This window comes from Ptiloglossa arizonensis, chromosome 1 (genome assembly GCF_051014685.1).
Source record: "Ptiloglossa arizonensis isolate GNS036 chromosome 1, iyPtiAriz1_principal, whole genome shotgun sequence".
Classification (NCBI taxonomy): domain Eukaryota; kingdom Metazoa; phylum Arthropoda; class Insecta; order Hymenoptera; family Colletidae; genus Ptiloglossa; species Ptiloglossa arizonensis.
This window is the reverse complement of record NC_135048.1, coordinates 12,108,313-12,136,009: the sequence shown is the minus strand read 5'-3', so window position 1 is coordinate 12,136,009 and position 27,697 is coordinate 12,108,313. Positions and strand designations below refer to the sequence as shown.

The window sequence follows — 27,697 nt, the reverse complement described above, 5'->3', positions numbered from 1 at the left end:
TAATGCCTAGGAGGACGTTAATTGTCGACGTGTAATGAATTATGTGTTAATTAAATTACTTCATAATTGCATTTAGTGGCTATAAACACAATCTCGGGCGGAATAAAGGTTTCGTTCTATTTGTATTAATGAAATTCCAGGCGCATTGTAGAAAACGTACGTCGATTATCTGATTTATGTGCGAGCCTGATGCATCGAGCACAGATTCATTAAACATTATAAGACGTAACGAGAATAACCGCAATTAATAGCAATTCTTATCTCGCCATCTAATTTATTGCACCCTGTCTACCGATAGGAATCTGTAACACCTACGATATACAGAAACTACAAAAAATACAAATTGGCGTTTAATATTAAATAGTTGTCTAACGTTTCCCATATTATATTATATTTATTTACATCGACCACCTATTTCGTAGCTTTCCAATTGCTTCGCGGAGTTTTTCATCCACGAGGATGGAAACCAGACTCGTAACGAAACGGTAAACAATTAAACGCTCGCGATTCGGATCGAGTAGTCGATAAATTCACACACCGTGTAAAGTGTTAACGATGCGCACGAGCGAAGATCGAATTAGAAGGAAAATTGCACGTAGGAAAGCCAAGCGAGCGGTATCGAGAGCTGTAATTCCGATCCTAGTTATTTCTAGGATCTGCATACTGGCCGCGGCCCGTGTCCGTGCCCGTGACTTCTAGTTGCATGAGCGAAGAAAATGGAAAGATTTCGTGCGTGAAGTATTATTGGCGACCCGCTAATACACGAGAGTCAAGGTGAGGATGAAGGGGTATTAGAAGTTCACGCTTGGACGGAACACGCGAGTACTCGCAACCGGCACGCGACTGATTTGCCGGTCAGCTCACGCGAGAAATAAAAATCCGTCGATTTTTCTTCTCGCTCTGTGTCTCCTCTCGTTTCATCTCTCGCTCCTCGTACGAGGATCGCGGACACCTGGACCCCATTTTCTCCTTTCTCGAGTACCTCCGTCTCCGTGCCCGCGGTATCCTTTTTTTTTTATCAAATTACCATTTTTGCCTCTCCTTTCTTTCGACCATTTGTGCCATTCTTACCGTTTCTCGGCCATTTGTGCCATTCTTACCGTTTCTCGGCCATTTGTACCGCGTTTACCATTTTTTGCTTTTTTTTAGCCATTTGTGCCATTTTTACCGTTTTTTGTCCCTTTTTGATCATTTCTGCTATTTTTATCATTTTTCACCTTTTTGAGGGCCATTTGTGCCATTTATACCGTTTTTTGCCTTTTTTGGGGGGAGGGGCCATTTGTGCCATTTTTATTTCGTCCACCGTCTCGCACGGCAGCTCGATCGCCGCATGAAAGCGATTTTCCAACGATTCGAACCGCCTCGAAGTCCAAACGCAATTGCGCCGATTACGTTGTATCCCACGGGAACGACGCGCTTTACAGAAATGGCCATGTCGGCCATTTCGTGGGGACGGAGTGGGGACAGCCAGCGAGAAAATCCTATTACAGCTTATATTCGTGGTACAGGGGGCTCGATTGAAGCTCAGGGGAAACTCACCCTACGCACGGCGGATCCGTATTGACGTGACCACCGAGAGAAACCCACCCTCCGGATTAACCAATCAAATCGCAGCATCCGTCGCGCATGCGATCGCTTCGATATCCATCCCCCAGGTCAATCGGTTATGGTGTCTGGAGGGCCAGGAATGGGCTTCGAGGCGGTTCCTTTTTTTAAGGGGAGATAGCTTTCAGGGGCTTGCGCGAAATTGGAAGAATGGATGCGGTATGTTTTTGTAATTTTGTACGAAGCAATTCGAGAGTTTGCGATTTATTTATCTAAACGGACAGCGTACAGAAATTATTAAATAATTTCTCTTGATACAGAAATTATTAAATAATTTCTCTTGATACGAAAATTATTAAACCGCCAATCGAGTACGAGCACATTTATTTGTTTATTGGAATAAAGGGGTGTATACCATCGATTCGTGTAAAGTAATGTAATTTCCGAGTGATATTTAGAAAGAATAATATGGAAGAGTTTCGAAAACTTTGAATATTGGAAGCTTCGATTCAAATGCTTTTAACTCGGAAATATTCGATTTGAGAACACGTACTTTGAATTTATCCGATTCGAAAGTATCCAATTCTCAAGAATTCAATTCGGAAGCATTCGATCCGAAAGAATGCAAATCGTTGCGTTTTATTCGAAACTATCGAATACGGTAGGATTCGATGCAAGTGCATATCTAAAAAATGCAATTCCTAACGTTTTCGAATGCATTTCCCATGCAATTTGAATGCATTCAGTTTAAAAGCATCTGATTACCAAGTACTCAATTTGGAAGCATCCGATTCCCAAGTACTCAATTTGGAAGCATCCGATTCCCAAGTACTCAATTTGAAAGCATCCAATTCCCAAGTACTCAATTTGAAAGCATCCGATTCCCAAGTACTCAATTTGAAAGCATCCAATTCCCAAGTACTGAATTCAGAAGCATCCGATTCCCAAGTACTCAATTTGGAAGCATCCGATTCCCAAGTACTCAATTTGGAAGCATCCGATTCCCAAGTATTCAATTTGAAAGCATCCGATTTGAAATAATTCAATTCGAAAGCATTCGATTCGAAATAATTCAATTCTTAGAACTTTAATCGAATATTTCGAATATACGTACTCACTGGACACATTCGATTTAGATGCATTCAATTCGGAAATATTCGATTCCCAAGCACGCAATTCGAATACATTTCCAAGTACTCGATCCAGAATCATTCGATTCGAATACTTTCACTTTCTGGAACAACGTCCGATTCGAATGTTTCGATTCGAAAACGATTCAAGAGTGTTCAATTCGGAAGCGTTCCACGGTAGAAGTCTCGTAATCACGATTCGCATTTTAACCGCGCGGACGTTTCACGATCGACCAATTACCCCGCGAAACGTTTCTGGTAAACGAAAAATCGTTCGAAGGTCGTCGGAACCGAAGGATATCGGTGCAGAGGCGGATCTCTCTTCATATTTCAGAACAATAACGTCTGTCTGGCGTGCCAGGCACGGGCACCTACGGCAACGGGTTGAAATAAAACAAAACAATACACATTTAGCTCGAAACAAAGCGAGTAGACGGGGCTTAAACGGCTCCCCGTGCCGGTGATATACCTCGACCGTTTAAACTAGGACGGATATTTCGGGCTTCGATACGAACGTTCGAGTTTCGAGCTCGTTTTGGTATTCGAAAGCCCGGTATATCGGAACGTCGATAAATGGGAAAACTTTTCCCGCGTTTCAGCGAGGCCTCGTTTTCGGAAAGGAAACGAGCTTTCGCCGCCATTTTTCCCCACCGCGATGTAATTTACCTAAAAGACACATTTCCTCTCGGTTATTTTTGTCATTCGTTTCGCGATCTAAGGAAATGGAAAAATTCCAATTATTTACCAAGGTGTAATACCAAAGTATCGAAAATTAAATACGTCTAAACATATTTATGTACAAACATTCATCTTTTAAGAGAAATATACACGAGGTCGATTTATGCGTCGAAGAGGTTTTGGAAACACTTGAAGCGTTTACTTCACGCTATAGAAAAGAATTAGGGGACTCGAGAAAACTGCATCTAGTACCCTCTTCTGCACTTGAGTTCTGTCTCGCGCTGCGTAAGGTTCTAGGAAGAACGATATACCTTAAATACACTATAGTTATTTTTTTTAATAACCCATAACCCCCAAAACTATCTAAGATATTCCAATGGATCTAAGATGTCCAAAGTCTCGATCAGATACCGCGTAAACTCTCACTGATCGTAAAATACACTATAATTATTTTTTTTTATAACCATAACCCCCAAAACTAACTAAGATATTCAAATGGATCTAAAATGGCCGAAGTCTCGATCAGATACCGCGTAAACTCTCGCTGATCGTAGACCGTCAATTTACTCGTTCTCGATGAAACTAAATGTCACTTCCTTTCACTCAACGATCTCACCAGCACGTAATAATCCCCGCAAAACAATTCGTTTGTTACAGGCGCTGAATGGGTTCCTGCTCATACTCACTTGCGACGGGGAGGTGTTCTTCGCCACTCACAGCATAGAAAGTTACCTTGGCTTCCATCAGGTATAAATCTGTCTAAACCGACTGACGGTGAACGCCTCGTGAGTAAATGCAGCTCTTACCGATGAAAATCATCGAGAAGTAGAAACCACCCTCGATATTAATCCTTTGACTACACTCAGAGTCTACAGACGCTCAGTCGATCGATCGATCGATCGCGTGCGGTAAACGCCTGTAGGCGTTTCGCAAGTACGCGTGTTAGATACAGGAGAATATTTCCCGCACGTAGAAATTAATATTGTAAGTTTCTTCGTAAGTCAAAGAATAATATTGTAGGTCACTTTCAAAATTCAATTTTATCCGTCTAGATTGCTAAAACGTCGCAATGTGCGTAGATTTGAAGGGGTCCAGGATATCGTCAGCCATCCGCGCGTCGTTTGCGTGTCACCGAAAACAGTGTATTTATTCGACGGAACGGTGATATTCCCCGCCCTCTCCCGTCCCACACGTTCTCTCATTACGGCGTAATTCTAGACACAGTACCTGCACCCTCGGCGTTCGTTTATCTTCAGTCGACTTGTGTCCACACCCAGTACTCGCCGGTCACGCCAGCCCCGTCAGCTTCGTTGTACGTGTCACGTTTACGCAAGCATCCCCCATATGCTCGCTTCAACGCACCCTTTTCCCTCGACCGAACGACGGACGTACATTTTTCAAAAGAATCGGACGATCATCGGGACCGAACCCCCTCGCGCCTCGTGTCTGTATTTTTCTCGTGACCTAACCTCCTCCGTGTCGCGGACCACTTTGTCGCACCCCCCCTCCCCCTCCCCCTCCGTCGTGATCAACGTTCAATTTCGAAGTGACGTTTCGTGTACTTTTGCGCTTTCCTTTGACACCGAGTTGCGCGAAACTGGCTAACGTTTAGGTTCTCGTGGAACAGGTAACGCGCGAGCACCTTTCGAGGGACGACGAGAACACCCCGGATTGTTGTTACGAGACTACCGGCGAGAATTTTTCATTTTCGTTTTCGTAGCGACTTTTCGATCGCAAATTTGTATACTTAATGTAGAAGAGGTACAGTAGAACTTGAAAAAGTGTACAAATTTTTGAAAATTAATACGAGTATCGAGGCTCGTGCAATTATCGGGGTAGGAAGCACGGTAAAGAGTTTAATCCGAATTAGATTTGGATCTTTACCTCGGAGTTTGTTGCACTCGTGCTAAATGCAAGAAAACGAGCGCAAAGATTCTTGTATGTATCAAGGTGCGTGCAATTATCGGGGTAGGCAACTCTATGACGAATTAAATTTGAATTTTCTTACCTTTGAGTCTGTTAGAATCACATTAAATGTAAGAAGTCGAGTTCGAATACTTCTGCAAATGTCAAAATTTTTGCAATTATCGAGGCAGGTAACCCCATAAAGAGGAAGATCCGGATCGAATCTAAATAAGACAGAAGACAGAGTAATCGCAAACGAGAACGGTAAATAAAGTCCACGAAATCGGGGAAGAAGCGGATTAAACGAAGAAAAAGCCATTCGCCTTCCTACCCGGAACAGAACGATATCGTTCAACCCCCGGTGAACACACCGAAATGCGATCCGCGCGCACGCAACTACACGCACGCAACGCGCGACATACCGCGAGAAGAAACACACAGCGGGGAACAAACTACAAAAGTGAAGCGCGGAAAAAATGACGGACGATGATTTCTCGACGCACGATGACTATACACCAGAAATGCACGCGAGCGCTTTTGTGCGCAAGGTGTAATTGCAGGAAACGACGGATGATGATTTTCCGATCCGATGATCCCGCGTAGCCACGGACAAAGGAAAACGCGTTACAATCTCGCGTTTCTTGTAAACAAATTTCGCGGGGCGATCGCTCGGAACCACGTGCTCTACCCCCTCCCCGCGGCTACCTTAGCGATGGCCGTTCGACGTCCCGCGAATCGAGGTTAGGTTTAAGAACAGGCCTCGCGGCGTGTCTTCGTAAAATTATACAATTACTCGGTTTTACGCTTCGTTCCGATTTGCATAATGGATACGTTACGATGGTAATTAAAATTCCCGTGGAAATGGATCTACGCGACGATTAAAAAATCCCTCGAAAGTTGCTCGAAATCAATTAAAGAGAACGTTGTGAAATCTCGGCTGGGTATCAGTGCCCGGCGAATACATATTTTAGAAAGAAAAAGAGGCGTTCAAGAAACGTTAAGCGTCGTTAAATCTTATTCGAGATATCGCCGCTATCTTGATTCGCCCTCTGTTTTTTTCTTCGCGCTTCGCCTCTCGAACGCATTTAACGGGTAATTTGTTTATATAAGGCAAGGAAAAGCAGCCGGTCGACCGGCGGGAATAATTCCTCCGGTCGACTTTGCGCCAGCATTCATTGAGATGTAACTAGGCACGCAAACGGTTCGCACACACGTCACGATACCAGGGTAACGATGATTTTTCGTACCGATTACGGGATATTTAAGAGGAACGAAGTGTGTATCGCGGCTAATAAGCGACGCAACGATTTCCATGAGGGTAGATTTTTGTTTAACTTTCTCCCTCTTTTACGCCCTCCTGTTTTTACCATTATTGTTCGATTAAAATACAGCCGGGAATACATAGAGAAGCTCGAGCACTTGCAAACGCTGGTGACAGTTTGCAGCGACCTCTCTCGGGAACTATAAACGACCACCAGAGGGCTACGAGTCGAGATCGTACGGTGGTTTCTATAAGTTATCGACTCGATGGTCGATTTCAAACGATCGTTAAAACAAGATCCAAGTTGGATTTATCTTTCGACGAGTCAAATACTCAACCTGAGGCGAAATATCGTTGTTTCTTCTTCCTTGCGTCATTAAGAAGTACAATGGTCGAAGCAGACCAACCGTATAGGCAGAAAGAAAGACGGTTAAATGAAAATTACACCGCTCATGTTCTAAATACTTATTCGTAACAAGTCCCACTTAACCCTAGTGTTCTACTCGGGTCATTATCGACCCATCGCGTTCTCACAATATGTTGTGTTTCCATAATTAAAGCTAGTATAATAGATGCAACTGGGTGCTCTTGTATTTCCTTGGTACTCTCGTTGTATTATACAGTTAAAAACACGAGTTTGGTATATTTGGAACATTTTTAAGCCAAAAACTTTGAACATATAGTCGAACCTAAGAATGATTCATATTAACGAAGAGCACGAAGAAAGATCGAAGTCACTCTAGGTCTACCAACATCCACGAATTAAATAATCAGTAAACGAGCTAGTGAACAACTAGCTTTGCAAACTTCCAACCATCCTAGGACCAATGAGACTTCGTCAAGTCATAATTGTCACCTCCAAAGCTGCCATTGGCAATCATCCTCGGTCTACCAACTTCCACAAATTAAATAATCAGTAAACGAGCTAGGGTCTACTAGCTCTGCAATCTTCCAACCATCCTAGGACCAATAAAACCTCGTCAAGTCATAACTGACACCTCCAAATCTACCATTGGCAATCACCCTCGGTCTACCAATATCCACAAATAAACTAACCAACGTAAATTTTTCACATTCTACGATCGATGAAATCTCGTCTAATTACGGTCGGTCGATGTTGACGATCGTCCTCGAACACCAGCATCCGCGACTCGAATAACCAACGAACGAGCAAGGGAACAGCTAGGTTAACACATCGAACGCTACGGTGGTCATTGGTGACTAGCGAACGAGCAAGGGAACAACCACCGTTTGCAAACTTCCGACGTCCCGCGAACGGCACAGGATGACACGATGTGTTCAATTTTAACGAGTTCCTAGAACGAGGACAGGGTGGCCGGCTCGAGCGGACCTCTACTCCATTGATACGCGACCGGGCACGCAAACCGCGAACCGGGTGGCGCACATTGTAACGAAACGGTGTGGCCGATGATTTCCCGACTCGATGACCGTGTATCCGAGCCGACGTAATCGCGGGGCGTTTCGGATGACGCGATTACACGGCCCTGTAACTCCGCAGAAAGCGCACCTCCGCCCAGCCCGCTCCAACGACTGCTTACTCGATCCCCCAGGAACACGGGGAAAAACCGCGTAATGACAGCGTCGGGCCGCAATGTTCCTCGCGGTAATTCACGAGCCAGGACTCCGTACTCTTTAGTTCCGTATCTCACGCGAGAAACACCGTAGGCGAAGCGGGGGAAGAAAAAACGGAGGGAAAGCGGGCTGGTGGTGGCCGGAGACGGGGGTGGCTGGCTCGCGATTGTTCACGGAGTTGGCACGCGGCTTAATTGGCCTGATAGAGTCGATTCAATGCTCAACGAGCCTTTATGCGGCCCGTGACCCGCGTCGGATAAAAGTAATAACTTAACCGAAAGGTCAAAGGGTGCTTATCGCCTGCGGAACCGACCGTCGCGAACCCGGGAAAATCTGATGTTAGGGTTAGGAAAGGTATCGAGGGGGGGATAGTGGAATTCTCGAAGGTAGTCCAGACGATTTCCAGATCCGCGGGTTTTCCACGAGGAATGATGACGCGAGAGGCCATCGACGCGAATACAAGGGTTGATATGGTTTCTTGGAAGGGTTGAGAATTTTTTCGTGAGGGATGTTAATTTGACGCGATGAATTGGGTTGCAGTGTCGCTCGCGAGATGCTATACAATTTTTTTAATTGATTTGGAAAATGTAAGGTATTTGGTATTCATCGTTTTCAGTTACTTTTCTAGCTAGGACAACATGTTTCGTAAATGGATTCTTCTGCTTTTAATTTTCATATGAACAATTTCGTATTGGGAATATTACATGTGCGAAGTGTCTCATCCATAGGGAGGTATCTCGTCTTTGTAACAAAGGGTTGAAAAAACATATAAGTATAAATATCGTGGACCTGATAGGACGTATCGATTTTTTAGTTTTTTTCAAAGCGATGCAATTTCGAACATTTGGAAAATGGAGCAGTAATACGAAACAGTAATATTTTTGCGAAAATGAAGTTCAGAAAATGATTCAAAGTGTCAGTAATGGTTTTACTATCGCGAATAGCTGTAAAATACATTTTAATAGAGTTTTGTACACTTTTACAGTAGTCAGAAATGTAGAATTCGTTATTGAAATCTGTACAATAGTTATGTGCACAATTGACAGGAGAAACAAATACTGGATGTTATTCTAAGTGGGTAATTAATGAGCCATTGCTTTAATATCATTCGGAGTCCGACCAAAGAACTTAACCTCCATTTGTAAAATGCAATCGACCAATTGGTTTTCCAATTCATCTCCAAGAACAGGTTTCCGCCCTAATTTCGTACGAACTACGGTCGCAACTGTGTTCTCATCATCCACTTTTGTGCACATTCGGGCCAAGGTAGATCGAGGAACGTTATACTTTTTTTCCGCTTCCAAGTAACCAAGTTTTTTCGATTTAACAACTTGAATAGCCTCGATCGTATCTTCCTCGCTATAATTTCTTCTCAAGCCTTCGCCGTTTTTATTTAATTTTGTTCGTGGTCCGGATTCTATTTTTTAATTAATTTCATACACTTACTGTATTGTAAAAAATACGTAATAACGCATATAAATACATAGTACATATTAGAAAATAAAATTCTAGAGTAGATTATACATTGGGTGGAACGAATAGAGCGAATAATGTGAGTAAAGTGAGTGAAATAAAGTAAGTGGAGTCAATAGAGTGAATAAAGGAATAAAGTGAATAGAATGAATAGAATGAATAGAATGAATAGAATGAATAGAGTGAGTAGAGTGAGTAGAGTGAGTAGAGTGAGCAGAGTGAGCAGAGTGAGCAGAGTGAGTAGAATGAATAAAATGAATAGAGTGAATAGAGTGAGTAAAGTGAGTAGAGTGAGTGGAGTGAGTAGAGCTAGGAAATAATAAGAAGTACTCAAATATTGACAAAACGATAGTCATTGAATTATTTTTAAATAATAAATCAAACTAAATGGTCGAATAAAATCCTGCTAATGCTTTTTATTGCAATAATTGGTACATTAACTCTACTGGTTAAATACGCATCTTGGACGCGCTTTGTTATATGCATTTTCTTCTTTAATTTATATACAATGCTATAATTTTTATGTAAAAAGTATTATTTTATGTATACGTGTTTCGTAGCATACCTTATTAATATCTACCTGCTTTTACGTCAACGAAGACGCCTACTTTTACAAATCGAATAAATACGATCACTCTACACAAATACAATCTTCACTCTACAAATGCTGTTCAAAAGAATAAACACTCTGCATTTAATCGTAATTGCTCAGATTAATGGACACTCTACATTTAATCGTAACTGCTCAGAATAATGGACACTCTACATTTAATCGTAACTGCTCGGAGTAATAAACACTCTACATTTGATCGTAACTGCTCAGGATCATAAACACCGTACGTTTAATCGTAACTGCTCAGAATAATAAACACTCTACATTTAATCGTAATATTTCAACTTTACGATACCAATCGCTACACCGTACGACTCCGAATTCGAATGCAACAGTTCGCGAACGCATCTCGAATATATCGGGTTGTTCGGAGAGTCATTTCGTTTTCCAAAATGGAGAATATATAATTCAGTAAAATGTTTGTACACTCTAAAAAAAAATCGTATTGCATTCTCACAAAAAAAAAAGAAAAAAACGAAATGACTTTCCGAACAATCCAATATTTTGCCTTTCACATTATCGCGTCTTGTTTCGTTCGCGTTCCTCTTCGCGCGGTAAATTTCTACCCTTGCCGAAATGAACCCCTAACGACAATTTAGTCCGTATTTTCTGTACATTTACACAAACGGACTATTCCCCTTTCCTTTGTGTCAGAATCTTACAGAACCGCGATATCAACTTCCTACGTGCCTACGATACCCTTTCCGACTAATTGTAAGATCGAACAGTTGTCACGGAACGTGTAACCTCTCGCGAAGATCCTCTGTAATCGTCCTACGTATCGAAAGGGTTGAACGCGAACGTAGACGAGCCGAGAGACCGTTGCCTAGCACTTCTTCGTAACCAGTTACGTATCCCCGACGCTGTTCTCCCGTGATCGTTGGCGAGCAAAGGGCCCCGGCAAAGGAACCCCGGGCCCCAGAGGCATCCATTAGAAATCAATTGGCCGCGTTAACTTTAAATACAGCCTATGCGGGGCAACGAACGGGCCGTTTCGCACGCGCTGAATTATGTGGCACATTTTGACAATTAATAGCCGCTAATGAAGACGCGATCCGGGCCTGGCCCGGAGCAGTCCCGGCCGAACCGTTCCCTCCGACCCCGTGCCTTCTATATCCGACCCGGTCCGTTGGGTGGATACAAAGAAGATCGAAAAGGGGGTGGAAGGGCGCGTCCATAACTCTCGAGCGTAATTGAGAGCTCAACTTTCGGTATCGCCGCGTTCCGCCTCGCATTATCGCGCACGCCGGCCCTCGTATCGCGCAAAAAACGCGCGCGTGTTCGTGCTCAGGCCCCGTAAGGAGGATTTCATGCGCGGCGGACCGGCGAGAAGGGTACCCCAGGCCACGGAGGGGCGGGTGGTCGCCGTGCCGGCTTTCGATAATTAATGCGGCCCGCGGATTAATTATTATTAGCCGGCTGATTTGTTTCAATTTGTAGTGGGTCCTTTGATCGCGCCGAATCGTGTTTCCGTCGATTTCACCCGGCGTCCACGCTGATTTATCACCCCGGTTCGCGGACGCGCGTCGGGATTTACGTGAACGCGATCGAAGCGCAATCCTTCGGGCCCGTTTGTCGTTGCCCTCTCGGTCTCTGACGCGTCCCGAGACAGTGTAGGCGGCTGCTTTACGGGAGGCCCCGTGTTTCCAATTTGTTCCCCCACCTCACCGCGCACGCTCTTTTGTCTTTCGGTGCATTTCGAGACGGTTCGCCGTGGACCCTACGCAACAACGAAAATACTCGTACGAAAAGTATTACCCGGGAGGGAAAGTGACGCGCAGAATGGGGAATTTCTTTCTAACGGGAGCTTTGTGATCTTCTACGTTCGATTTGTCATCGAAGTATTGAATGGAACAGTGGAAAGAGGAAGATCACTCCTGTGGCTCCTGGAAGAAGAAATTTATCGTTCGGGGGTATTTCTTTGGAAAATATTCGGAGATGTAATAGAAAATACCATAAAATGGAGAATTTCTCCTCTCGGGAGGCACAGTAGTGACCTTACTCTTTCCATTGCTTTCTATTTTATCGATTTGTCATCTGACTATTGAATGAAAAGCAGTGGAAAGAGGAAGATCACTTCTGTGGCTTCTGGGAGAAGAAATTTATCGTTCTGGAGTATTTTTTTTTTAATATTCGGAGACGTAAGGAAAACTACTCCAAAATAGGAAATTTCTTCTCTCAAGAGTCACAGTAGTGACCTTACTCTTTCCATTGTTTTCCATTCTATCGATTTGTCATCTAACTATTGAATGAAAAGCTGTGGAAAGAGGAAGATCACTTTTGTGGCTCCTGGAAGAAGAAATTTATCGTTCGGGAGTATTTCTTTGGAAAATATTCGGAGATGTAATAGAAAATACCATAAAATGGAGAATTTCTTCTCTCAAGAGTCACAGTAGTGACCTTACTCTTTCCATTGTTTTCCATTCTATCGATTTGTCATCTAACTATTGAATGGAAAGCAGTGGAAAGAGGAAGATCACTCCTATGGCTTCTGGGAGAAGAAATTTATCGTTCTGGAGTATTTTTTTTTTTTTAATATTCGTAGACGTAAGGAAAACTACTCCAAAATAGGAAATTTCTTCTCTCAAGAGTCACAGGAGTGATCCTTCTCTTTCCACTGCTTTCCAATCTATCATTCGATGATTTTAGGGTTCTCCTTAGCAGCCATTGTCAAAACGGGTCAACGGTTATAATTTATTATAAAAGTGGCGGTTATTCCGTAAAATTGAATCAACCTTGCGCTTGGATTTCGTTTATGCCTATCTTATCAAGAATAATGCACATATGCACTTTTTCATCGTACGTTTCTTCTTGTTGTTTCGATTGAAAACAACCGAAGATGGGAGTAAATGTACTGTAAGCCGATGAAAAAATGGCAGGCAACTACCGATTGGCTGTAGCGCCTGGTAGCACCAGCCTTCAGGGACAGACATGCAAGGATACACCCATTTCTCTAATTAACCTAACAGTCATTCGATGATTATGGTAACGAGTGGCGAAGAAAAGGAATGAGATAGTAATATTAGACTGTGGACTGCTTTTATCTTCTTTTCATCGGTCCGTGGTAGAGGACCGTGAAGAGCGACTATAGTCATTCGTCGTGTTGGTGTCTCGTGGAGAACAAGTACAATAGCTGGTCGTAGCTAAATTGTTAATCTTCGAAAGTATCCTAGCTGAAAGTATTAACTGTGCTACCAAAAACTAGCGCAATTAAATCGTATAATTAATCTAGAATAAAATATTTTCATTTTAATATCTCACGTATATATGTTTACATCTTACGAGAGTGTAATATTTAAATTCCAATTTGAATTTCAAACTGCGAAGTTTTCCCAAATTCGAAAGAATACACCGAATTGGATCCTCTATCGAGGATCTTTCCTTTCCAAAGGATCGTTCTTCGAAGACGTTCTAATAAAAGGGTTAAACCTTGTAAAGCTTCGTAACAAAAGAATTGAACCCGGAAGGTGTCCTAGCGAAAGATTAAACCTTCGAAAACGTCAATACGAGAACAAAACAAAAGAATTGAACCTGGAAAGTATTATAACGAAAGGTTAAACTTTCTAAAGCCTCGTAACAAAAGTATTGAACCTGGAAGGTGTCATAACAAAAAGTTAAACCTTCGAAAGCGTCAATACGACAACAAAACAAAAAAATTGAACCTGGAAGGTGATATAACGAAAGATTAAATCTTCTAAAGCCTCGTAACGAAAGAATGGAACCTGTAAGGTTCAGGTCACAGCAAAAGGTTAAACCTTCTAAATTCTCGTGTCAAAAGAATTGAACCTGGAACGTGTCATAGCAAAAGGTTAAACCTTCTAAAGCCTCGTAACGAAAGTATTGAACCTGGAAGGTATCGTAACAAAAGGCTAAACCTTCGAAAACGTCAATACGACAACCAAACGAAAGAATTGAACCTGGAAGGTATCACAACGAAAGGTTAAACCTTCTAAAGCCTCGTAACAAAAGTATTGAACCTGGAAGGTGTTATAGCGAAAGGTTAAACCTTCTAAAGCCTCGTAACGAAAGAATGGAACCTGTAAGGTTCAGGTCACAGCGAAAGGTTAACCTTCTAAAGTCTCGTGCCAAAAGAATTGAACTTGGAACGTGTCATAGCAAAAGGTTAAACCTTCTAAAGCCTCGTAACGAAAGAATTGAACCTGGAAGGTGTTACAACGAAAGGTTAAACGTTCTAAAGCCTCCTACCAAAAGAATTGAACCTGGAAAGTGTCATAGCAAAGGATTCAATCTTCGAAAGCGTCGTAATGAAAGGTTAGATCTTTAAAAAAATAAACACCGATCGCAGAGAAGAAGAGCACCTGGAATCTTCGTTCCGGGACTGTTCCATCGGCGAAATCGAGGCACCAAGTGTTATCGTCAGATTCGTAGTAAGAATCCTCCGAGACTCCTTCTTCGGGACACGAGAAACGGAATCTTCGCGAAGAATCCCGCGTTCGACGTCCGCGTCAGTCTCGGTCGTCATCGTTCCTCCGCGTCGTAGAAGAGGGGAGTTGAAGAGGAAGAGGAGGAGGAGGAGGGACAGGAAAGTTGGCGAGGTGAAGGAACAGGACGAGCAGACAGGACAGAGACGAAGGGAGGGCCGGGCGGGTGGCTGGGTAAAAAACAGAAAAAAGAAAAGAAAAAAGAAAATAGAGCAAAGGAAGGCGAGGCCTTTCGCATTCTTCGCAGGAATGTAAATCAAGTCTGCCAAGGGAGCGGGACCGCTTCGATGCCGGCGGGGGTGCGCTAGCGTCTCCACTAAATAATTACAAGCTCTTAATTAACGACGAGGGCCGATCGTAAAGCCATCCACGGACTCGGCCGCTCCGTCCCGCGGATGCATGTTTCGAGATTATTTAAACGAGCAATGGTAACAAACGTTACCGGACCTTACCGGCAAACCGCCCGTCGCTGGTAACTGGCCGCGGTGGTTCCAGGGGAAAAATAAACGTGAACGAACCGCGGGGGGAAAATAAGAGAGAGGGAGGGAGAGAGAGGGGGGCAGATGGCGCGTAGGGTGGGGTCAACGAATTTTGCTCGGGTCTTCCAGCGCGCAGCGACCGACACCTTGCCCCGGGGATCGCTAATCGCGACGATAGACCCGTGCGCGGGTGTACGAATATTTTCTTCCGATCGAGCCAATTCTACGAACGCGTATTACCAAATGTGTACGGATTACGGATCGTGGACGATCGCGACCAGACGAAGGTACGGTACCGTAGGTTCGGCACTTTCGAAAAAGAACGAGTGCTCTCGAAGGGCACGATTTGTCGGCAAATTTGGATCTGGGTCAGGTACGACAGACTGAGAATTTTTGCGAATACGTTACGAGACGCGTTGGGCACAGGAAACGCGAGATCCTAGTCTGTGATTACGATTTTGATAACGTTGAGGAAACGTTCGATTTGTTGAGTCGATAATTTAATGTATGGAAAATGATACGATATGTGTATGGAAAATTTTGAACTACTGGGTGTATGGTGTAATCGATGTGTATATACAGGAAACGTTCTTTTTATCTAAGGAGGGAAAAGTGGTGAGTAATTAAGGTAAATAATATAGATTGGAAAAATCGACAAAAAGAGATCGTCTTCGTGTGTAATATTATTATTGATAATTTCGATTATGTGGAATAGTGGGTTGAAAACTGTTTTGAGTATACCGATATTCATGGTGGAATACTCTGTAACGTACACTCATCCAGTTCACACCATCTACGATTAACTGCGGTACATCCCTTGGGTCTTTTTCGACCTATCGCTTCTTCGCAATATATTGTTTTTTCCATAATTAAAACCATAATATGTACTAATCATAATAAAAGAACAATGCGTTACGTGAATTTTCAACGGGTCGAAAGAGACCCAAACAACGCACCACAATCAAGATTAAAATCTCGAAAATTCAGAGGAACCTGATGAATGTTAATCTTAACGCCGTTCGATTGTAAGCTTGAAGCGTTTGGGTCAAAAATGACCCGGATGGTACTCGCGCTTTCAACTTTGTAACGCAACGGGAGTACCGAGAAGACACGGAAGCATCTACCATAATAGCTTCAAATACGGAGAAACGACGCGTCGCGTCGATTTGCAACGGGTCGAAAGAGACCCAAGCAATGCACCACAATCAAGATTAAAATCTCGAAAATTCAAAGAAACCCGATGAATGTTAATCTTAACGCGTTTTTTCCGTTCGATTGTAAGCTTCAAGCGCTTGGGTCAAAAATGACCCGGATGGTACTCAACGCTTTCAACTTTGTAACGCAAAGAGAGGACCGAGAAAACACAGAAGAGTCTACCGTAATAGCTTCAAATACGGAGAAACGACGCGTTGCGTCGATTTGCAACGGGTCGAAAGAGACCCAAACACCGCGCCACAATCGAGATTAAAATCACGCGAGTTCGAACGAACTCGATGTCTTGAAACGTCAGTGGGAGACGCTTACCTCGCGGACGTGCACGGGCTGGCTCGCGCGCCCGGTACGTCATCGGCGACGAGAGGAGGCGTCGATATAATTCCATAAATCACGCCCGGCTGGAATAAATCACGTATTAATGAAAATTACACGTACGCCAGTACGCGGCCGTGGCTTGATATACGCAGGATCGGGCCGCGGGACGGGAATAAAATTGGCCGAGCCATGTTGGCGGGGCAGAATAAAGGGCGACGCGGAGCAATTACACGTCCACTGTGTCCCGATGAAGTATGGGGCCAGCCCCGCCAGCTCGATTACCACGGAAATCGTGTGTATAACCCTTTAATTAAAATTAGAGCAAACGGAATGCGCAGCGGGGTTGCGACTAGACCGACCGGGGAAACCCGGTACCCGCTTGAATTCATCGAACCCCATGGAGCAGCGGAGGGCTTCAGCTCGGGACACCGTGCCTTCTCCCGATACGCCAGCGACTCGCTGCGTTCGTATATTTATCGAGAGATCGAGTTTTATGGCCGTCGAATATTCCGCACCCGGCGGGGGCAACTGGGGGACACGGAGGCGGGGAGGGAGGGGGCAGCTCTGTTCCTCGGTGTCGTTGTGTTCTACCTCGTTCGTTGCTCGCATTTACTTACCTCGGTTCCAGACGTATCTCGTCTTCGACCGACCGATGTTTTCCCGCGTTACTTCAAGGACACCTAACCTCTGAAACCGCTGCACCGAAGACCCCCCGCGAACCACATTAAATTCTTATGGATCTCCAAATGAACCTGTGAACAATTCGACACGTGATTCGGGGCCCAATGGACAAATTACAGGGTGTTCGCGAAAGATTGAACCGTTCGCGTCGAGGAGCCCCCCTCTCCACTCTACTCCCTCTGTCGTCCCCCTCGACGTTAAACGCGTAAGACACGCGTGCAAAGTATCGCCGAATAACCGCCATTTTGAAGCAAACGACCGAACGATTTACCAGATTCTACCCGGCAGTTTTGTATTCTTAATTCAACGAGACTCCGGGGCCCGTGGGTGGGGAAGCATTTTGGAAAACAACGCACCTAACTGTCGATGGAAAGTAATTCGGGTTCGTTGCACGGGGATATCGGAGATTTGCATAATTCCGTGAAAATTTCGTTCCCCGATGCGTCTCCGTAATTTCGTGTAATTCCTCCTTCGAGGAGCCCCCCACACCCACCTCTCCCTCCTCCCTCTCCTCCCCCTGCGGAACACGGTGAACACCCCTGTAATTCGTACGGGAAGGTCCCGTGTAATTCCATCGAAAATTCCGGGGATTTCGCGTTAAATCGGGCGCCGCTTCCGCGAAACCGCGTCCACGAGGAAAAACGATAAAAGAACGTTCGCGTATCCAGACACACCGGGGCATCCCATTATCGACACCCGCTAGTAATATCGTAACACGGGGATGGTGTGAGTAACATGGAAGTCGTGAGATCCGTGCAACGCCGACACGAACGTTACAGTACGAGACACGGCGCGAGCTACGCTGTTCCGCCTATCGGAAATGCAACAGTACCTCGAAACCTACCGTTCCCTTCTATCGCGTGATTTATTATATTATTCCTCGGTTAAGCGAGCCACGGACAACTATGACCAGCTAATGGCCTATCGCGACAATTCGAGCTGTTCCACCGCGAGCACCACGGGGGACGCGTGCATCGCGAGAATTATGCAATCGAACCTTTTGAAGGATCCAAACGTTCGACTCCTTGTAACCTCACGTGTTGATATTTTTACGCGTTTTGCAGTATTTTTTTCGTTCGCGCGTCACAGAATCGCGTCGTCCACCGATGAATTGCAATCGTAGATGACGGTGCAATTGTAGTTATTATCCAATTGCGTTCGATTCGGTTAGGTTTTTCGAGGTTAGAAATTGATCGTTCGTTAAACACGTTGACTGCCATATCAGTTTTCTGTATTTAATCATTTGTAATTGTATTAAATTTGAACATGGGTGTTGTACTGGTCGGAATTAATTTCTTTTGAAAAAACAGTGATACGTGGCATTTAAGATTACGAAGGATAAACAAGATTTATCCTTGATTTGGGAAAAATTCAACTTTTATCATTCTTTTGCGAAGTTTAAATGTATGTTCGTACAACAATGGGTTTTAATGTAAATATTATATTTTATAGTTCTCCATCGTGTGGTATCTTTCGAAACAGTCTTCAATATACAATCCTGTGTGTCCTTTTCTACTACATATATCGCAAAAATGATTAGTTTGCATCTTCATAGTGTCACAATATATACAGTTTTCCATTAAGCCTTTCCTCTTTACTGGATTCCGTTATCTGTAATAGGAGCACCGTATTGATTCGAGAATAGATTCTTTAGACACTCAGGTTCGTTCAGAGAAAGGGTAAACTAATACATACTTGAATAAAGTATAAGATTAGTATAGTTCCTTGCTGTGGTGGCTGAGAGCAGACACACGACCGTAAAGGGTTAAGAATGTCCTCGATATTTGTTGAAACTGTAGCGTGAAAAGTAGAGAAATTTGATAGTTTGTCAGTGTACTTGGTATTCTATAGTATTATTGAATTGTTCAGGGAAGTCATTTCGTTTTCCAAAATGGAGAATATATAATTCAATAAAATGTTTATACACTCTAAAAGAAATCGTGTTTCATTTTCACCGAAAAAAACTCAATTTTTTGACACTCAAATTTCGCCAAAAAATAGTAATTTTTAAGTTTACGAGTATTAGGGTCATTTAGGATTCATTCCTTGCGAGCCTTTTAACAAAACGTAAATTTAGAGACTCGTGGATTCGTGAAGTAATGTAATGGTAACGATGATAGAAATATGGGGTAGTGTTCGCAAAACGAGACACAACGAACGATAAAATAGAATTGTTGGTTGTCAGGGAAACTTTGATCGCGTCTAATTGAAAAAAAAATTGAAGAGAAAAAATAAATCCGACCTTAGCAGAGCGTGGTTTCGATCCACGGACCTCTGGGTTATGGGCCCAGCACGCTACCACTGCGCCACTCTGCTTCGATGGAAAGTGTTTGCAAAAAATTTTCCAGCTGCGTAGACCATGAAATAATAATTTACTTTTACTCGTCGTACGTACGTACTCGTTCGTCGAAGAACTGCGATAATCGAATATATTGGTTTGTTCGGAAAGTCATTTCGTTTCCCAAAATGTAGAATATATAATTTAATAAAATGTTTACACACTCTAAAAAAATCGTATTTCATTTTCACCAAAAGAAACGAGATGACTTTCCAAACAAACCAATAGATTTAGATCCTATTACGTTTAAACATTCTCTCGTTCAATGGTTACAAATCCCACTCGCTCTCACACTCTTTCTCCTCTCTGAATATTAGATTGTTCAAAAAGTCATTTCGTTTTCCAAAATGTAGAATATATAATTTAATAAAATGTTTATACATTCTAAAAAAATCCTGTTTCATTTTCACCAAAAAAAAAACAAAATGACTTTCCGAACAAACTAATATTTTACTTGTTTCTCTATGAAAAAAGAAAAGTGCACAATAAACTCGAATATTTATCTAAATAACTTTCCAGAACATATATAAACACACATTTCAAGGATAACTTCAGATAAGTCTCAGCCTGTTGCTCGGTTTGTTTCGAGTGAATTCTCCACAGGTGGAAATTCAGAACCTAAATTTTACAAACAAGACAGAAAAATTAATTCAACAAATAATACCGATGTACGGACTTTATCGAACCTATAATATCAGCATACATTATTTTTCGAAACACAAATGCACAAATGCACACTTAGCAGAGTGTGTTTCCATCACCGTTAAACAACCAAATCAGTGTTTACCAAAGCGACCCCCTCAGTCCATTAGTAAATAGTTCATCAAAATTTAATAACCACAGGAGTATATATTCACTCTTTAACACTTTCAACCTGCCACTCGTTCCGTTCACGGAAATTCCCTTTTCGTTTCCAAGCACTCGATCAAAAAGCGAAAGGCTCCAGGTTCCTTCGCCGGGGCCCCCCGTAGCGTACCCTTTTAGTCGCGTTTGTGTTTTTCCACGTCGAAGGTCCCTCGTAGCTTCTCCCCGGAAAAAGAACCGGTGTCCCCTCTCCCCGATCGAGGTTTCCCTTTCGCAGATAAGTCTCCGCTCGACGAACCCTCGCCGCAGCGCAACATCGTAAAGCCCCCCTACAGTCTTCCTCCTATTTCTACGGGGCCGTACGTACACGTTCGAGCGCGAGCGTCCGTATCATTTCCACCGGCTGATTTATTGCATTATTCCGGGCGTCGAAGGCCGGACAACCGTGGCCGCGGAGCAACCTGGCCTGTTAATTCGATCTATTTTCTAGCCTGACTCGAAGGGGGTTGGGGGGCCGTGAGGGAGGCGCGCGGGGTGCGTCGCGCTGACGATCATCCGATTGGGAGTCATATGCGTACCAGGTATTCTCCAAACGGCGAGAAAGAGGGGGGATAGGAGGGTAAAACCGGGAGATCCTTTCTCTGTTCGTTTTTCTTCGACCGAGGAACGAGGAAACTATGGGTTTCTCGTGCACACGGGGCTCATCGTCCGTCGCTGCTAGGGCCGGCGGATTAATTATGCGCGATAAAGTGCGTCGGACACGTGTAGCTACACGGTGCCGTATGCGCGCCTATGTCGCCGTCGCGACGTCACGACCGATCAGATATTTCCTGAAATAATGCCGCTCGCTGCCTCCCGGCCGCCCCTTGGCCCCCCTCCCGTCTACCTGAGTTTCCTCTACCCCCGCCAGTTCGACACTGTCCGCGCGCGTTGCATTCGGGGGTGCAGGTTGCACGGAGGATCGTTGAACGCGAGGGCGGGAGGGAGCGGACCGAGGGTACGGGGGGGAGCGTTTCGATCGAACGCGCGTGTTTGGACCGACGGGGGTGTTTGGGTGTCTACCGGTTCACCGACGAGGAACATTGTCCAAATCATTTTGGGAACATATCATTGCGAGGTGAAGTTGTGGGATACAATAGAAAAAATTGATCATAGGGAACCAGAATGATATAGTGCAAGAGTGTGCGGGGAAATAATGCGCGCGATGGAAAAATGATAAAATGTTATTCGGGATTAGGGAAACTTGGAAGATGTAGTGTCGAATATTATTTTATTGGTTATAGACGATCGTATGATGGTGGAAATTTTTTAAGTACTTTGACGGTTAATTCGAATATCGTGGAAGTATTTAAGAGTTTTGTTGATACGAAACTGGGGTTTCAAGTGCCACGATGGTGCACAGATCGATGGAAACTCGAGATGAGTCTATAAAGGTATTGCTTTTAACCGTAGATTGATGTTCTGGAAATTTTTACTGCAAATAGATATGTTATCGAGGTATTTGTATTAGAAATTGAAGAAGAGATGGAGAATAGAAACACAATAATTTTGATTTTATAAGTAAAATGTACACACTTTGTATACGATTATACGTAACGTACACTTTTTTACTAGGTTAAAAAGCAAATAAAATTGAAAAAAAAATCGATTCACTACATAAGTGCAACTGTAATAGATTCTGGTATGAAATTATGAGAAAAAAAACAATAAAAAATGAACTCTCATTGTTCTTAGCAGAGCGTGGTTTCGATCCACGGACCTCTGGGTTATGGGCCCAGCACGCTTCCACTGCGCCACTCTGCTGTTGTGACTTAGAATTCTTTAAATTACCTTATATCGCTCCGAAGACAAAATTAGAGAATCGATTTTAAGTTTAAAAAATTAAAGTACTTAGCACACTAAGGAACTTTTTATCATACACTCCCGTTTATTGTAATTGAATAACATATTTATTATCGTACTTTATAACTTTATCGTACGTCAAAATCAATAATCAAATGTTATGTACTATGTAAATCGATCATATTGTAGTTTATATTTAGTGTATAAGCTGTATATAGATACTCGTATCTCTTTGTTTATTTTAATTAAGGTAAAATGAAATTTTTAAATGTTTTATAATTGTCGATAACATAACAGTACACGAAAACAGATAAAAATAACGTTTCTTATAATAAAGATCTTTCGTTCGAGGTTAACGTTATTCTTGATTATTTATTTTTTATAAAAAACGTACACTTTATAAAAAAAACGAAGCAAAATTGTTCGATTATCGCAAGTCTTCAATGATTAAATAGGTACGAATGTATTATCGCGATAATTTAACGAAAAAAATGAATTTTCCAGGATCTAAGCAGCTGGAAAATTTTTTATGAACAATTTCCATCGAAGCAGAGTGGCGCAGTGGAAGCGTGCTGGGCCCATAACCCAGAGGTCCATGGATCGAAACCATGCTCTGCTAGTTGTGATTTATTCATTTATTCATTTTTACATTTTAATTTCTTTTTTATGCGACTGAATAACAATTTTCTCGATAACCAACAACACTTCGAGATGGTAAATAAGCAACGAATAAATATTTTAATTTTTATTTCAAGATGCAATTTTTTTTACCATATCCCTTAAATGTCACGTAACAACCCTTTTGTCTCGATGTAAAGAAACAAAACATTCTGAAGCTTTTCCGAGTGTAAAAAATAATTAAATAGTGTTGAAATATTGGACAAATCGTGTAGAGACTTAAAGAAACAGGCTTATAGTAAATTGAAGAAGACAAAATTAAAAAAAAAATACATGGAAACATCCTTCTAGCAGAGCGTGGTTTCGATCCACGGACCTCTGGGTTATGGGCCCAGCACGCTTCCACTGCGCCACTCTGCTTCGATGGAAAACATTCACTAAAAATTTTCCAGCTGCTGAACTCGCGGATAATTTATTTTTCACTTGTTAAATTATCGCGACAGTAAATTCGTACGTTTCTTAAAGAACTGCGATAGTCGAACATATTTTGTTTTCGTTTCCCAATGAAGTTTTTTTAGCAAAAATGAATAATTAAAATAATGTAAACTTTTGTGGTTTATTTTAGTAGTATGAACTATACGAGAAACAGTGTGAATTTTGATCCGAATACTATTTATTTAGATGTTTAACAGCATCGCTCTGAATGAGATAAAAAAGGATTAGATTTTTCAAAATTTGAAAGTTTTATAATCCTTTAAAGTTTTTAAATTTAAACAGTGCGAGCCGCACACTACTCTCTTTAAACGTCTACAACTTCGTTAATTTTACAAACTCGAGAATATTCATTTGCACAAATATTTTAGAAGCCATCTACTTCGAGAAAATATAAGAAAAAGAAAATCGATTCTTTGATGTCGGATTACCAGACGATTCCTTTATAGAAAATTAGGAAAAATTTGTTGCAAACGACTTAGATATTTTATCTAGAAACGAACTGAAATACGTTCGATTATCGCAGTTCTTCAACGAACAAGTAGGTACGAATGTACTGTCGTGATAATTTAACGAATGAAAATGAATTTGCCACGATCTACGCAGCTGGAAAATTTATTACAAACCATTTCCATCGAAGCAGAGTGGCGCAGTGGAAGCGTGCTGGGCCCATAACCCAGAGGTCCGTGGATCGAAACCATGCTCTGCTAGTTGCAATTTATTTTTACACTTTCATTTTCTTTTCAACGAGGTAGATTATAAATTTTCCCGATAGCCAATAACACATGGAAATAATAAATAAGCATCGAGTATTCTAATTTTCCTCTGGTTCATTGACTCAGCACGCTTCCACTGTAACGCTCTGCTTGTTATCCCTTGCTAAAAATTTCACCACTTTCTCAACAATTCATTACAATAAACACGTTAGTTCAAATAATACGAAAAAGTTATTCGCATATTCTCCGTATGCAGAAACGTGACAGTGGTTTGAATATTAGCTCCATCTTTTTAAATAGAATCAAGTATTCTTTAGAATTATTTCTTATTCTTCAGAGTAAAAGTATCAAGGGACACGAATATTAATATTAATAGCCTCGAATAATGAAAATGAACAAACACGTTCCGTATGATTAATATATAATTCTTATACGTCGCTAGAACATCTAAAATAATTATGAACTCTGGTGTAAATGTGTGTACAAATTGTACAAGATGTTACATTGTTTAGATAAGATCTCGATAGGCAAAAGTTCTTCGTACACTTGACTAAAATTACCTAAAGTATTATATCGAAGGAAAAATAATTCGATACGTGATTACTCGCTCAAGAAATTCTTACAGTTCCCTGTTTAATAAAAAGAAACAACCCCATTTTTTTGTGTTACAGTCCGACATCGTCCACCAAAGTGTTTACGAATTGGTACACAGCGAAGATCGAGAAGAATTACAAAGACAGTTGATGTGGAATTCCTTTCTACCCGCAGAAAGTGCAAGTCTCCCCCTGCACGACGCCCTCTTGCCCCAACATAGTCATCTTCTGGAACGCAGCTTTACCGTCCGCTTCCGGTGTCTTCTGGACAATACTTCCGGCTTCCTGGTCAGTATGATCCCCGCTTTATTGTTATAATTTTTAACGGTAACCACGAAGAAAGAGATCATCGAACAATAAGCCAGAGAAGAATCGAGTTTTTGGGGGAATTAACTAACATCTCAACGTGTGTGTTACGCAAGTTCAGAGTTACGGTTACTGATATGGTAATATTTATAAACATAATATTCTACGTGTTCTAGGAGTTAGGTATTGCTAGGTATCGATCGAGATTAGGTGTTAATGCTTTTTATTTTATTTGACATTAATAGCTAGGTATCGATCGAGGTTAGATATTAAATAAAATAAAAAGCATTAACATCTAATCTCGATCGATACCTAGCAATACTTAACTCCTTGAATACATAGAATGTTATGTTTAGAATTATTACCAAAAAGTCTTTCTACCATAATAATAATAATAATAATGATAAATATAACAATAACAACAACAACGATAATAATAGGGTCGTGGAAGGATTTGTAAGGAGAAATACAAACGGTGCTCTTCCCGTCGTTAAGTGTTCGCCAATCGCATTCGTTCTCGGTGTACACGCGAGCACAATACTTCCTCGTTCGAGTGAACACTGTCCCCCATAAAATAAACAGCAATTTCGGTCCAATTCCTCGTGTCGAAGATACAGGTTCGCCACTGTACGTCCCGATCCACGCCGATCAATTAAACGCCGAAACACGGCAGCAAACGAAGGTGTATGCAAATGCGTCTGACGGATACTCGAGTTAAATAATCGCAATACAAGGCCTACCGGCTGTTTGGCAAACGGCTAACGTACAGAAACAACACGAGGGTAGCTCGCCATGCGTCGCGGCCGCGAGACTTCTTCACGCTCGGTATACAAAACAGTAATTAATAATTTCACTGTCGTAAAGGGAAAGAGCGAGGTTAGGGACTGACCGACCGCCGCCTCCGCCTCTGTTTCCTTTTCTCTCGAGTAATTGCTTTTTTCCAGTCGCGCCTTGAATCTTCCTCTTCTTCTTTTGTCCCTGCCGTGTGGACCCCTTCGACCTGTCCTAGCGCTCGCAAAAAGGAAGAAGCTATTTACCACTGTACCGTATACGCGTACGTACAGGGTGTTTCAGTAAAACGGGTTCGATCTGTCGCGAGTCGCGAACTCGGCGAAGGTTGATAATGAAACAAGCACCGTGTTATTAGAATAAGAAAAAATAAAGAGATAGGATTAGCTTCATTTCCATATGTACAGGGTGTTTCAGTAAAACGGGTTTGATCTATAGTATCGCGAGTCGTGAATTCGGCGAAGGTTGATAAAGAAAACAAATATCTTATTATTAGAATAAAAAAAATAAAGGGATAGGATTAGCTTCGTTTCCCCTATGAACACATCGACTCGCACTTAGTATAAGTTAGAAATCTATGAGTATTTTAAAAAAATGGCGTTCCTTACAAAAATTGTACTACTTTGAGGTTACAATAGTTTTCTTGCAAATGGAGGCGTAAAGGAGATTCCAAGGTTTACTTGGTTTTTATTTTTTAATACAACGTTCAGTATTTATTACAAATTTCGTTTGAGTATGAATTTTGAAAATAGGAGTATCGGTGTACGTTTAACCTAAAATTACTAGTTTCGCGGTTATCCAACTACTCGAGCAGTTATCATAAATTGGTATTACTTTTTAGGGTAATAGACTATAGACTCTACATTTGTTAATTACACGTATAAACTATTCGTACAATATATCGTATAGAATAATAATATTACTATTACGCAACGACGGAGTACAAGCAAAAGTTATCTTCAAACTTAACCTCGACTATTCTAACAACGTAGAAGGAACTATGTATTGGGTTGTTCGGAAAGTCATTTCGTTTTCCAAAATGGAGAATACATGATTTAATAAAATGTTTATACATTCTAAAAAAATCGTGTTTCATTTTCACCAAAGAAAACAAAATGACTTTCCGAACAACCCGATATTTAAAAGAATTATATAATCCGATCGAGGGGAACTTCGACATTTTTAATGCTGTAGTAGCTACTATGTATTTAAAATAAATATCTAACCCGATCCAAAAAGAAATGCATACCTAATACAACCTAACCTCCAACATTTCTAATACCATAGTAGCTACTCTATGTTTTTAAAAAATATGTAAAGTAATCTAGACTTAACCTCAACAATTCTAATACTGTAGTAACTACTGTGTATTTAAAAAGAATGCTACAACCAACACAGACCTAACCTCGACAATTCTTCTACAGCAATACTATACTATATATTTAAAAGAAACACGTAACCCAATCTGAACCTAACTCTGACAAATCTAATACCTCGGTAGCTCCCGTTTAAAAGTATTATCCACCGTATCGAGTAAAATCCAATAACGCGATCTTTTTAACAATTTTCACATCGTCAAAATAATACAGACTTAACCTGAACAATTCTAATACTGTAGTAACTACTGCTGTGTATTTAAAAAGAATACCACAACCAACAAACGACTTACCCTAGACCTAACCTCGACAATTCTTCTACATCAATACTATACTATATATTTAAAAGAAACATGTAACCCAATCTGCACCTAACTCTGACAATTCTAATACCTCGGTAGCTCCCGTTTAAAAGTATTATCCACCGTATCGAATAAAATCCAATAACGCGAACTTTTTAACAATTTTCACATCGTCGACTCGTTTCCACCAG

The 27,697-nt window shown here is 41.9% G+C and overlaps 1 protein-coding gene and 5 non-coding genes across 6 annotated transcripts in view; 3 read left to right on the top strand and 3 right to left on the bottom strand.

Annotated features, from left to right (window-relative positions):
• Ss (aryl hydrocarbon receptor spineless) overlaps nt 1-27,697 on the top strand; it is a 201,566-nt gene that overhangs the window by 167,775 nt on the left and 6,094 nt on the right. The window contains exons 4-5 of the mRNA XM_076308716.1: nt 4,011-4,100; nt 24,812-25,021. Coding sequence (XP_076164831.1) covers nt 4,011-4,100; nt 24,812-25,021 — 300 coding nt within the window. The remainder of the gene's footprint in view (nt 1-4,010; nt 4,101-24,811; nt 25,022-27,697) is intronic.
• Trnam-cau (transfer RNA methionine (anticodon CAU)) lies at nt 19,575-19,646 on the bottom strand. The gene has a single exon. It is a non-coding gene; the product is annotated as a tRNA-Met (tRNA).
• Trnam-cau (transfer RNA methionine (anticodon CAU)) lies at nt 22,204-22,275 on the bottom strand. Its single transcript has one exon. It is a non-coding gene; the product is annotated as a tRNA-Met (tRNA).
• Nucleotides 22,862-22,933, top strand: Trnam-cau (transfer RNA methionine (anticodon CAU)). Its single transcript has one exon. It is a non-coding gene; the product is annotated as a tRNA-Met (tRNA).
• Trnam-cau (transfer RNA methionine (anticodon CAU)) lies at nt 23,281-23,352 on the bottom strand. Its single transcript has one exon. It is a non-coding gene; the product is annotated as a tRNA-Met (tRNA).
• Nucleotides 24,063-24,134, top strand: Trnam-cau (transfer RNA methionine (anticodon CAU)). The gene has a single exon. It is a non-coding gene; the product is annotated as a tRNA-Met (tRNA).